The sequence below is a fragment of the Gigantopelta aegis genome, chromosome 6 (assembly GCF_016097555.1).
Source record: "Gigantopelta aegis isolate Gae_Host chromosome 6, Gae_host_genome, whole genome shotgun sequence".
Classification (NCBI taxonomy): domain Eukaryota; kingdom Metazoa; phylum Mollusca; class Gastropoda; order Neomphalida; family Peltospiridae; genus Gigantopelta; species Gigantopelta aegis.
Genome location: NC_054704.1, coordinates 55341640 through 55354869, shown reverse-complemented (window position 1 = coordinate 55354869; position 13230 = coordinate 55341640). Strand labels below are relative to the sequence as shown.

The 13230-nt window shown below is 40.6% G+C and overlaps 1 protein-coding gene across 1 annotated transcript in view; it reads left to right on the top strand.

The window, feature by feature from the left end:
- LOC121374631 (OTU domain-containing protein 4-like) overlaps positions 1–13230 on the top strand; it is a 39433-nt gene that overhangs the window by 23012 nt on the left and 3191 nt on the right. Inside the window, exons 2-3 of the mRNA XM_041501738.1 lie at positions 4509–4595; positions 11231–11277. Of these exons, the coding sequence (XP_041357672.1) occupies positions 4509–4595; positions 11231–11277 (134 nt within the window). The remainder of the gene's footprint in view (positions 1–4508; positions 4596–11230; positions 11278–13230) is intronic.

The window sequence follows — 13230 nt, the reverse complement described above, 5'->3', positions numbered from 1 at the left end:
CATTTGGATATTGTAAATGCTACAGTTGTAGGCTGCTAATAAAATAAATATAAAAATATATATATATATTTTATTAACAAAATGCACAATGTACTTAGTTATCATATTACAAAGCATAACACGTACTTATTGTTTAGTGCAGTAATATTTGGACAGTTATGTTATCATGTAAGTCTTGGTGTCTCTTTTGATCTGATGTGTTCTTATTTCATGCAAATCGCTTTAACTTAAAACAATACAGACAACAACAATCAGTTAACTGACCTGTGGAATAAGCTCTGTAGTAATGGAAAATGTCACTGTTATTTGTATACATGTGCATGCGCTCACGTTAGTGTTGAGTTAAAACTACATGATAGATTTTGATTTTGTCCCAGAATAGTGTAAGCTAATTAAAGGGACAGACCCTAGTTTTTACACACTACGGCATATTTTTCACCCAGACCCTAGTTTCAACCTGTAAAAATCCGGACACTAAGTTTGGTTAATTTACAAACCTGTAACAAATTTGGATACACCAGAGTGAAACAAGAGTCTGTGACGTTTAAATACCCTTAAAAATAGACTCTTAAAAGGCGACTCCATAACCGTTATTTCTCAGACACATGTGCGTTTTTAAAAATATGAAAACTGCATTTTGTGGTATTCGATTCAGTTCCAGTGGCTTTCTGTTTTTAACTGGTACCATACTCACTAGATCCTAAAATTCTTAGTCGCCCTTAGCTAATAAAGGTTGCCATGGGCGACTGGGCGACTGCTAATTTTCAACCCTGTAATCGGTTTCATGTTAACTTGTATATGTCACAGAGCTATCAATTTTGATAAGTGCCTGTTTGATTGGATGGGATTATTAGAGAGACCAGGGCCCATATTTTCAAAGCCATCTTAGCGCTACGAAATCGTAAAACCGTCGTAGGTTGTGACGTCACTACAGCACACGCCATAGTGACGTCATAGCTTACGATGATTTTACGATTTCGTAGGCTAAGATAGCTTCGAAAATATGGGCCCAGGTCATCCTCTAGTCCTGAGCAGCCAATCATGTCTTTAACTTTTTTTATCAACACTGCAAGTAAAACACTCGCCTATGAGAGTAAAATTCTCCCATGGCGATTAAAATTTACAAAATACTTGTCTTTTTGGCAAGTAGATTATTTTGTTAGCACCTGGTTGCTGTTATGACACAAATCTTTGTTTTACATTATCAGTTAGACAATACAGTAATTGACGGTCATAATTATAAATATAAACTTCCACATTTAGGATTGTTTAGGATGGGGGAGTGTTGGAGAAAAATCTCAAATTAGGGCAAAAAACTATGGATATTCGGACAAAATGTCCTAACCTCTGAACTTTTTAACATATTTTCATTATTCTATCAGCAAAATTAGTTGCAATCCATGTAAAAATGTGCAGCGATTCCTTTGCAACCTTATATAGCTATTTGGTAACAATGGATAAATGTTGTTATCCAGATTTGGTCATGTTTGTTTAATTCGGGCAAAAACCAGTCTGCCACCTTCCCCCCCCCCCCCCCCCCACCCCACCCCACCCCACCCCACCACCTACAAAAATGGGAGACCATATGCCTTTGTTTGAAATCAGAAGAAATTTGGAAGTCAGCTATAACTAGTTGCCCAAGGTATTCTGAATGAGATGTCACATTTGCAGTTTTGGCCAATTAGATGATTGAGGTGTTTTAACTTTTGATTGTTTTTTAACCACAATCGGAAAGCCTCATAATACACAGAAATGTTCTTGTTGTAATTGGACTTTCGAAAACACTTAAAACAAATCTGATTTTCTGATTGTTGACCATGTGTTTACAGTGTATTGCATTAAGTAAATAATAAATGTAAAAGTTTGTTTTAATATCAACACCACTCATTGTGCTCATTGTGCTCACTGACATCCAATAGCTGATGATGAAATCAGTGTGCTCTAGTGGTGTCATTAAACAAAACACTTTTTTTCATTGTCAGTCATCGTTTATAATTAGTTTGCACTAACTGTCAATTGTACAATTGGTTAGAATTACACGACTGTAAAGATTGAATGGTTTGTACCATATGCACCTGTTGTCAGAAAGAAAGAAATGTTTTATTTAATGACGCACTCAACACATTTTATTTACGGTTATATGGCGTCAGACATATGATTAAGGACCACAGATTTTGAGAGGAAACCCGCTGTCGCCACTATATGGGCTACTCTTCCGATTAGCAGCAAGGGATCTTTTATTTGCGCTTCCCACAGGCAGGATAGCACAAACCATGGCCTTTGTTGAACCAGTTATGGATCACTGGTTGGTGCAAGTGGTTTACACCTACCCATTGAGCCTTGCGGAGCACTCAACTCTGGGTTTGGAGTCGGTATCTGGATTAAAAATCCCATGCCTTGACTGGGATCTGAACCCAGTAACTACCAGCCTGTAGACCGATGGCCTACCACGACGCCACCGAGGCCGGTCTGTTGTCGTTAGAATGCTGGGATAGATCACATAAATACTGATGTTATCTTTAATACCTACATGTATTCAGTATCCATTTTTTTTACTTGATAAATTTCTAAAATTATTACAATAGTATGATCAGTGTTCAAAATAAGCACTTGTGCATTTGTCCTGACAAGTGAAAAATTGCTTGGACAAACAAAGTTTACCCAATGGTTGTCCTATGGACAAGTCAAAATGTTCAATGCAATTTCATTTGGTACAGTGAAAAACATTGTCCTTGTACTTGAAGAAAACAAAATATTTATTTCGACAAAGTGAAAATATTGGCGTACAAGTAGATTTCTAGATGTACTTGTCTGGTGGACTAGTGAACATGAACTGTTGATCATGGTGGTTCTGTCGCGGGTCAGGCCACTGGCTATCCAGAGACCGAACATATTCCAGTGGTATATGAGCATGTTAATCCTTTGAACCCTGACCTCCCATTACATACGGGAATGGATACACTGGACTCCCAGTGTCTGGATCGTCCGAGTCGGCGATGAAATGTGTACTCATAGACATATCATTTGAAACATGTTCAGATTCACTTTCTGATTCAAAATCATCCAAATATTCATAGCTGTCATTGTCTAAGACCTCACCTGAATCATCATTAGCTTCGATCAACTTTACAACTTCATTTGTACTAAATTTACGACTCATATTTATGTCCCAACGTAACAAAATCAACTTTTCTGTAACTTTAGGAACCGGAACTCTAATATTCAATTTGTCAGCCATACAATAGATGTAAAAAAATTGCTGATTGGCTGATCGTTGCTAAGTGAGGAGCAAAACAAAACAAGACCATGTGGAAGCCGCTATACCGGCGCGTCGGGTCTCTGACACACGTGTCTTCAAGCTGCTATACCGGCGCGTCGGGTCTCTGACACACGTGTCTTCAAGCCGCTATACCGGCGCGTCGGGTCTCTGACACGCGTGTTTTCAAGCCGCTATACCGGCGCGTCGGGTCTCTGACACACGTGTCTTCAAGCCGGTATACCGGCGCGTAGGGTCTCTGACACACGTATCTTCAAGCTGGTATACCGGTGCGTCTGGTCTCTGACACACGTCTTCAAGCTGGTATACCGGCGCGTCGGGTCTCTTGACACACTTGTCTTCAAGCTGGTATACCGGCGCGTCGGGGGTCTGACACACGTCTTCAAGCTGGTATACCGGCGCATCGGGTCTCTGACACATGTCTTCAAGCCGGTGTACCGGCGCGTCGGGTCTCTGACACGCATGTCTTCAAGCCGGTATACCGTCGGGTCTCTGACACGCATGTCTTGAAGCCGGTATACCGTCGGGTCTCTGACACGCATGTCTTCAAGCCGGTATACCGGCACGTCAGGTCTCTGACACACGTGTCTTCAAGCCGCTATACCGGTGCGTCGGACACATGTGTTTTCAAGCTTAGTTTAGTGAATTAGGCCATGTGTGACTTGTTAGACACAAGATTTGTTTTACATTTATAAATTTGTTACAGCTAGAATGAGCTTTCTAGACCATGCATTCATAGGCATCAGAGGGTGCGGGACGTAGCCCAGTAGTAAAGTGCTCACTTGATGTGCGGTCTGTTCGGGATCGATCCCCGTTGGTGGGTCCATTGGGCTATTTCTTGTTCCAGGCAGTGCACCATGTCTGGTATATCAAAGTCTGTGGTATGATGCATATAAAAGATCCCTTGCTACTAATGGAAAAATGACATCCAATAGCCGATGATTAACAAATCAGTGTGCTCTAGTGGTGTTCTTAAACAAAACACTGTTTTCTTAGATAGAAGTAGGGTTTGTGGGCCTTCCTGTTCAACTGTAAAACTTTTTTTTGTTTGTAATCCTTAAAAAAGAGGGGGGGGGGAGAGGGAGTGGTAGGAAGGGAGAGACACAACACACACAAACACAGAGACAGACACAGTCTTGACAAATGGACAGAGACTGAGCGAGAAATATCTTTTATCCATGTCTGATCATTTCAGGAACAATCCTTTATTTGTTTATTTTTGTTTTTGCAGTTGTTTCTGACTCAGATTTATCATCTTCATGTTCGACAAATGTGTGCTGAGTACCTGTGGAGACACAAAGATGAGTTTGGCCCACCTGTAAGTACCTTCAAGTCCATTCTTATTTCTCACTTACTTTTTACAAATTAATGTTTTTATCAAAGACTAGTTTGGCCCACCTGTAAGTACCTTCAGGTCCATTCTCATGTCTCGCTTACTTTTTACGAATTAATGTTTTTATCAAAGACTAGTTTGGCCCACCTGTAAGTACCTTCAAGTCCATTCTCATGTCTCGCTTACTTTTTACTAATTAATGTTTTTATCAAAGACTAGTTTGGCCCACCTGTAAGCACCTTCAAGTCCATTCTCATGTCTCACTTACTTTTTACTAATTAATGTTTTTATCAAAGACTAGTTTGGCCCACCTGTAAGCACCTTCAAGTCCATTCTCATGTCTCACATACTTTTTACTAATTAATGTTTTTATCAAAGACTAGTTTGGCCCACCTGTAAGCACCTTCAGGTCCATTCTCATGTCTCGCTTACTTTTTACTAATTAATGTTTTTATCAAAGACTAGTTTGGCCCACCTGTAAGCACCTTCAAGTCCATTCTCATGTCTCACTTACTTTTTACTAATTAATGTTTTTATCAAAGACTAGTTTGGCCCACCTGTAAGCACCTTCAAGTCCATTCTCATGTCTCACTTACTTTCTCATGTCTCGCTTACTTTTTACTAATTAATGTTTTTATCAAAGACTAGTTTGGCCCACCTGTAAGTACCTTCAAGTCCATTCTCATGTCTCGCTTACTTTTTACTAATTAATGTTTTTATCAAAGACTAGTTTGGCCCACCTGTAAGTACCTTCAAGTCCATTCTCATGTCTCGCTTACTTTTTACTAATTAATGTTTTTATCAAAGACTAGTTTGGCCCACCTGTAAGTACTCGCTTACTTTTTACTAATTAATGTTTTTATCAAAGACTAGTTTGGCCCACCTGTAAGTACCTTCAAGTCCATTCTCATATCTCGCTTACTTTTTACTAATTAATGTTTTTATCAAAGACTAGTTTGGCCCACCTGTAAGCACCTTCAAGTCCATTCTCATTTTTCACTTACTTGCATGCATTGAGGGGGGGCGGGACGTAGCCCAGTGGTAAAGCGCTCGCTTGATTCGCAGTCTATCTGGGATTGATTCTCATCAGTGGGCCCATTGAGTTATTTCCCATTCCAGCTAGTGCACCACGACTGGTATATCAAAGGTTGTGGTATGTACTACCCTGTCTGTGGGATGGTGCAAATAAAAGATAACTTGCTGCTAATCAAAAATAGTAGCCCATGAAGTGGCAAATGCGGGTTTCCTCTCTCAATATCTGTGTGGTCCTTAACCATATGTCTGACACCATATAACCGTAAATAAAACGTGTGCGTCGTTAAATAAAACATTTTCTTCCTTTGCATGCATTGAGATTATATTGATGCAGGCCCTGACAAAAACGGGTGTGCCAAGGGGCCATGACCTCCCCCCAAAAAATCCAGCCCATAGTGGTATCTGGACTAGTGGGGCACAGTCTCTAGTGGAGGGGACACAGTCTCTAGTGGAGTGGCATGGTCTCTAGTGGAGTGGGGAACAGTCTTAGTGGAGGGGAGGGGGAGCACAGTCTCTAGTGAGTATGGCATGGTCTCTAGTGGAGTAGGGAGGGGGAGCACAGTCTCTAGTGAGTATGGCATGGTCTCTAGTGGAGTAGGGTGGAGGGCACAGTCTCTAGTGAGTATGGCATGGTCTCTAGTGGAGTAGGGAGGGGGAGCACAGTCTCTAGTGAGTATGGCATGGTCTCTAGTGGAGTAGGGTGGAGGGCACAGTCTCTAGTGAGTATGGCATGGTCTCTAGTGGAGAGGGTGGGGGAGCACAGTCTCTAGTGAGTATGGCATGGTCTCTAGTGGAGTAGGGTGGAGGGCACAGTCTCTAGTGAGTATGGCATGGTCTCTAGTGGAGTAGGGAGGGGGAGCACAGTCTCTAGTGAGTATGGCATGGTCTCTAGTGGAGTAGGTAGAGGGCACAGTCTCTAGTGAGTATGGCATGGTCTCTAGTGGAGTAGGGAGGGGGAGCACAGTCTCTAGTGAGTATGGCATGGTCTCTAGTGGAGTAGGGTGGAGGGCACAGTCTCTAGTGAGTATGGCATGGTCTCTAGTGGAGTAGGGAGGGGGAGCACAGTCTCTAGTGAGTATGGCATGGTCTCTAGTGGAGTAGGGTGGAGGGCACAGTCTCTAGTGAGTATGGCATGGTCTCTAGTGGAGTAGGGTGGAGGACACAGTCTTCGCCAGACACCTCGACCCCCCCCCCCTTGCAAAATTTCCTGCGCACGCCCCTGAGTAGGGTGGAGGGCACAGTCTCTAGTCAGTATGGCATGATCTCTAGTCAGTATGGCATGGTCTCTAGTGGAGTGGGGTGGAGGGCACAGTCTCTAGTCAGTATGGCATGGTCTCTGGTGGAGCAGGGTGGAGGGCACAGTCTCTAGTCAGTATGGCATGGTTTCTGGTGGAGTAGGGTGGAGGGCACAGTCTTCGCCAGACACCTCGACCCCCCCCCCCCCCTAGTGCAAAATTTCCTGCGCACAGCCCCTGTGGAGTAGGGTGGAGGGCACAGTCTCTAGTCAGTATGGCATGATCTCTAGTCAGTATGGCATGGTCTCTAGTGGAGTGGGGTGGAGGGCACAGTCTCTAGTCGGTATGGCATGGTCTCTGGTGGAGCAGGGTGGAGGGCACAGTCTCTAGTCAGTGTGGCATGGTCTCTGGTGGAGCAGGGTGGAGGGCACAGTCTCTAGTCAGTATAGCATGGTCTATAGTGGAGTGTGGTATGGTCTCTAGTGGGGGAATGAGTAGCAAGCCATGTTTTTATCTTTTTATAGTTAAAACTTTGTTTTGTTTATTGACACCACTAGAGCACATTGCAGGCCATAGGATTTCAAACTTATGGAAAACATATTTTCGTTTCTATGCCTTGTGATCATGGGAACCCATCGGAAACTGTTTATATTATTTTCGTTTAATAGTCGTACTTGATATAATAATCATGGGAAACGAAATTTCTGTTCCATGATTTTACTGACACGGTACCGGAAACGATCGTTACCGTGAAATCTGAAGGCCTGACATTGATTAATTAATAATCATTGGCTATTGGATGTCACACATTTGGTAATTCTGATCGTAGTCAACAGAGGAAACCTGCTACATTTTTTCTAATGCAGCAAGGGATCTTTTATATGCACTTTCCCACAGACAGGAAAGTGCATACCACGGCCTTTGACTAGTTGTGGTGCACTGGTTGGAATGAGAAAAAACCTAACCAGCTGAATGGATCCACTGAGGTGGTTAGATCCTGCAGTGCAAGCACCTCAAGAGAGCACTCGACCAACTGAGCTAAATCCCGCTCCTTATTTATATGAGTAGGACCAAAAAGAAACAAAAAAGAGGTAAATGTTCTTTATGTGATGGGGTGGAGGCACACACCCTTTCACTAGGGGACTGCCAATCACACCTATTATTTTCCAATCACCTATTTGCCCATCTTATGTAAGAAATTAACTTTTTAGTCTGACCTTGTCTGCACTTAAAACATTGCGATACTATTCTGATCATCATTGTGGAATAATTTTGAGTCATCATTTTTATATATTATAACATTGTTCTAAATTGAACTTGTTACTAAGTTCAACATGTTTACACTGTAACAGTAACATGCAGAACAAATATATTAAAACATTGAGAGATGTCAGTTTTTAAATTATTGTTTTAACTTTGTGGAAATTTTGTTTGTTTGTTAAATGATTTATTGTCCCCAGATCACTGGCAATGTCAAGGTTGGGGTGCCTTTAATCATTGTCTTACATATGATTGTTTAGAAAAAGTCTTTTTATCCACAATGATTTTAAAAAGGTCATAACATGCTGTATATTTGGCATTTTTATACCACCATGTTTGTAGTCTTGTATTAATACAGCTCGCTTAATTTTGTCTGGTTTAATTTTGCCAAATAAATTAGAAAAACATTTTATTTATTTGTTCTATAGTACATTTCGGTGGGTTTGGTAATGATACTAGTAAATAAGTAATTTTGGGCATTATTAAAGTTTTGAGAATGGTAACTCTTCCTAAGGTAGTAACTTTTCTAAAGGACCAAATCTTTATCAGTCTGCAGTTGTTTAATTTTAGAGTCGAAATTTGATTCTATAATTTTAAATTTGTTGTAAAGTTAATGCCAAGCAGATTAAATTCGTTCACATCCCATTCTAACTTCCAACGTGCATGGTGGTAGACATCTTTTGAATGCTTCTTGCTTCATATCCAAATGGCTTTAGACTTAGTGTAGTTTATTTTCAGGCCAGAAATTTTAGTATAATAATCAAGTACTGTCATTGTACTGTTCAGGGACTCAGAAGATCCATCAAGAATAAAAGTAGTATCGTCGGCATATTGTGATATTAAATATTCTGTACCATCAGTGTTAATACCTTTAATATCTTTGTTGTTTCTTACCAAAATACTTAAAATTTCGGCACACATAAAAAAATAGGGTGAGATAGGGTCTCCTTGTCTGCATCCCCATTGTGGAAAATTATTGGTTCATATTTTACATTTGTATACAAGCTTGAATGTGACACAAAAGACTAATGAAACGTGTGTGTGTGTGTGTGTGTGTGGGGGGGGGGGGGGGGGGAGATTGGTTGCATAATCAGGTATTTGTTTAAATTAATTTTAAAAATGTTCTTTATTTCCAGGATACACCCCCTACCACCACCATCACTCAAAATAATAAAAAACCAACAAAGAAAAAACCAACAAAGAAAAAAAACAAACAAAAAAACCCCACAGAGATTTGTAATAATACCAATGCAAAAATATGATCATTATTGAAATAAAACAAAATAAAAATTATCAGACATAATAAAAAAACAAAAGAATATTTTTAATACTCCATTTAGGACACCTTTAAAATATATATATATATATATATATATATATATATATATATACTTAACTCCAAAAGAAACGCGAAAATTTTAAAATATTAAAAAAACCACATTTGAATAAACTATGTACAAATCGATTAAGTTGACCAATAGCCATCTTGTCAGCGTATCCAATTCCACATAACACATGAAAAAAACGAGTACAGTGTGACGTCACGCACGTGCTGAAATTGACGACCAAAATCGATCTGGAATGCAAAACGGGTGGATCATGAAAGATGCGAATTGCACGTGAAACACTACCAGGCCTGGGTATAAAAGAAACGCCAGACAGCAATGTTCAACTCATTTTACGAGTAGCGATACAACGATGCCACGACTTAACGCTGATTCCAGACATAGAGCTTTGGGGAATTTGGAGCCGGAATGGATGCCAGGCAGGTTGCACGTGCTTTCGGTGTCCATGTCTCGACAATCTACCGTCTCATAGACCGATTTCTACAGAACAACAACGTCGTCGACCGTCCACGTAGCGGCCGTCCCAGAGTGACGTCACAGCGCCAGGACCGTTACATCATCCGAACTCACATTCGTGATCGGTTCGTACCAGCCACCACAACAGCCCGGCAGACAGTGGGAACCCACAACCGCCCCGTTTCCTACACCACGGTACGACGTCGTCTGATCGCCATCCATCTGAACTGTCGTCGACCGTACATTGGACAACGTCTCACACAGCGACACCGCCTTGCACGACACAACTGGGCTGTTCTGCATCGACAGTGGCGGAACCGACAGTGGCAGAACATCGTCTTCTCCGACGAAAGCCGCTACTGCTTAGATAGGGCCGACGGTCGTATGAGGGTGTGGAGGCGTCGAGGTGAGCGCTTCACAGATGCGTGTGTTATGGAGAGGGACCGTTGGGGAGGGCCTTCCGTCATGCTGTGGGGTGCCATATCCTGGGGACGTCGTGTACAACCTGTCATCTTCGACAACAACGGCCGAGGACGCGGCAGGGGCGTCACAGCACAGCGCTACATCGACGAAGTGCTCACGCCTGTGGTGGTGCCTTTTTTCGCGGGTCACCGTCAGATGGTTTACCAGCACGACAACGCCAGGCCACACACGGCACGGGCCACCCAGGCATTCCTGGCACAGCACAACATCATCACAATGGACTGGCCAGCTTTAAGCCCGGATCTGAACCCCATCGAGCACTTGTGGGACGAGGTTCAGCGCATGATGAACCAACGCCCTGCTCCCGTGGTGACACAGCAGCAGCTCCGCCAGGCCGTCGTGGACACCTACAACAACGTGCCCAGGGCCTTCATCAGGAACCTCTTCCTCTCCATGGGTAGGAGGTGTGCGGCGGTCATGGCCAGCAATGGCGGACACACCCGCTATTAGTGGACATGTTTGAGTGGCATGTAACGCCATTGAAGAAGCGCCATGGCCTTGACATTTCAAATGACAATGCGACCTCGATTTTTAACATGTCAATAACATGAAATCTCATCTTTACGAATTGTTTAAGTTTTTCATAGAAACGATTATTTTAAGAACTTTGGGACGTATTTCAATGAGTGCACTCAAAACCTCCAATCCACGTATTCGCGTTTCTTTTGGAGTTAAGTATATATATATATATATATATATATATATATATATATATATATATATATATATATATATATAAAAAATACATGTACATTGTATATTAATAAGTTGAAATAATTCAAGTATAACAACTATTGGTTTGCAGGAATGGGAAGGACAAATTGAAATGATGGTGTTATCTCATTTGTACAGGTAAGCAGGGAACATTTTGTTTTCAAAATCTTGATCAGCGATATTTCTAGTCAATTAAAAATCGATTAGCAACTACTGTTTAATGTTTTAAAATTGTTTAGCGATCTCTGAAATTTGTGTAGCGAATCACGACGTGATGCTGACAAAATGTTCCCTGGAAATGTTTAACTGGAAAGTATATAAATTTGCCTTAAAATTTATAAGATATCAATGTGACACAAAAGAATAAATAAAAAATATAAAAGCTACTCCACCTCAAATAAAACAGTCTTCCCACTGCCACCAAGAATTCAGTGCATGAGAAGGACCTGTCTTGAAAAAAAACCCATTTTAGTCTTTATCTCAACATTTGCTCAGTTAGTTATGTGCAGGTAGTTATGTTACTTTTGTGATTCAGGATATTGTAAACTGATGGCGAGTGTGTTCTGTATGTGATTGGTTAATTACATTCTTTTTCTGGGATCAAATGAAAATAACACCTGGAAAGCTAATGATGTCATTAGAAAGTGACAGCGAAGTTGGCGATTCAAGGGTTTACAGTTAAGACTGTAGCCAGGTATTTTTTTCAAGAAATACCAAATATACTAGGGGTGCAACGATACGGTCAAAACCGTATTGCGATATATTGCGATATAAGAAACTATTGCAATATGGTTGATATTATTTAAATTTAATATTTATGGGTGGGGTTTTTTTTTAATGAAAACAGAAGGCATAACTTTTTAATGATCTTTGTTAGTTTTAGCTGTCAGGCTAAATGTTTTACGCCATATTTTTATTTTTTAACACAATACTAGTCTACTAGAACACCAGTGTGAATGTGTCAAACTATTTATAAATTGTCACATTCGGAAATCCTTACTATCTGGCTTTTCCGTTGCTGCTCGCTTGACACGGAAATGTACGTATTGAGTTGCAATGTTTCAGCAGATAGATCGAACCAGAGCCGAGGTTATTAGCCGAGGTATTTTGAATGATCGGCCGAAGTATTCCGAGTTCAGCGAACTGCGATTCTCATTTGTTGGTTTACTTCCGTTTTCCATTGTAAATGAACAATGAATGATAATGTGTAAGTAACAAAACATTTATTTGTAATTATCGTTAACTGGTTATTTTCATTGGACTTTTAACACGTTTTGTTTAGAAGTTAGAAACAAGTATAACAAGTATAACCGAGCTATCACTTCGTATTCCAACTACGCTTGACGTGATTGTTACATTTCCTGTCATCACCAATTAATAAAATGATGTAGTTTGTTTGTTTGCCTATTTCAAGTCAAATAAGATACAAGGAAAAAAAATAGCGTATAAAAATCGCGATACGCAAAACTGTACCGCAGTTCGTATCGAGCTGATCAATTATCACGGTATACCGGTTTATCATTGCAGCACTAAAATATACCGGGTACAGTTAGTTCCATAGAAAAATTATTCAGTTTACAATAGACATAACCATATTGATATTTTAGATTTGCGGGTTTTGTTGTCTATTTGATGCCCACAAATGTTTCATTTTTTACCTCAGGCTAACGCCTTTGGTCAAAAATGACACTTGCGGGATCAGATAGACAATAACACCTGCAAATCTAAAAACTCCATATGGTTATCTCCAAAAGAATCACTGCCATCAGTAAAATTCCTCAATGATGGCAAGATGTATTCACCTGGTGTGCAATATCTGCCAGTATTTAACATCTTATGTATTCACCTGGTGTGCATTATTTGCCAGTATTTAACATATGTATAAACCTGGTGTGCATTATCTGCCAGTATTTAACATCATATGTATAAACCTGGTGTGCATTATCTGCCAGTATTTAACATCATATGTATAAACCTGGTGTGTATTATCTGCTAAAGTACTGTCGGAAATAGAATAAAAATGATTTTCGTCGATTATTTCTTTCATATTAAACTGACAAGTAAATATTTTGTAAATACCCATTCAATGAT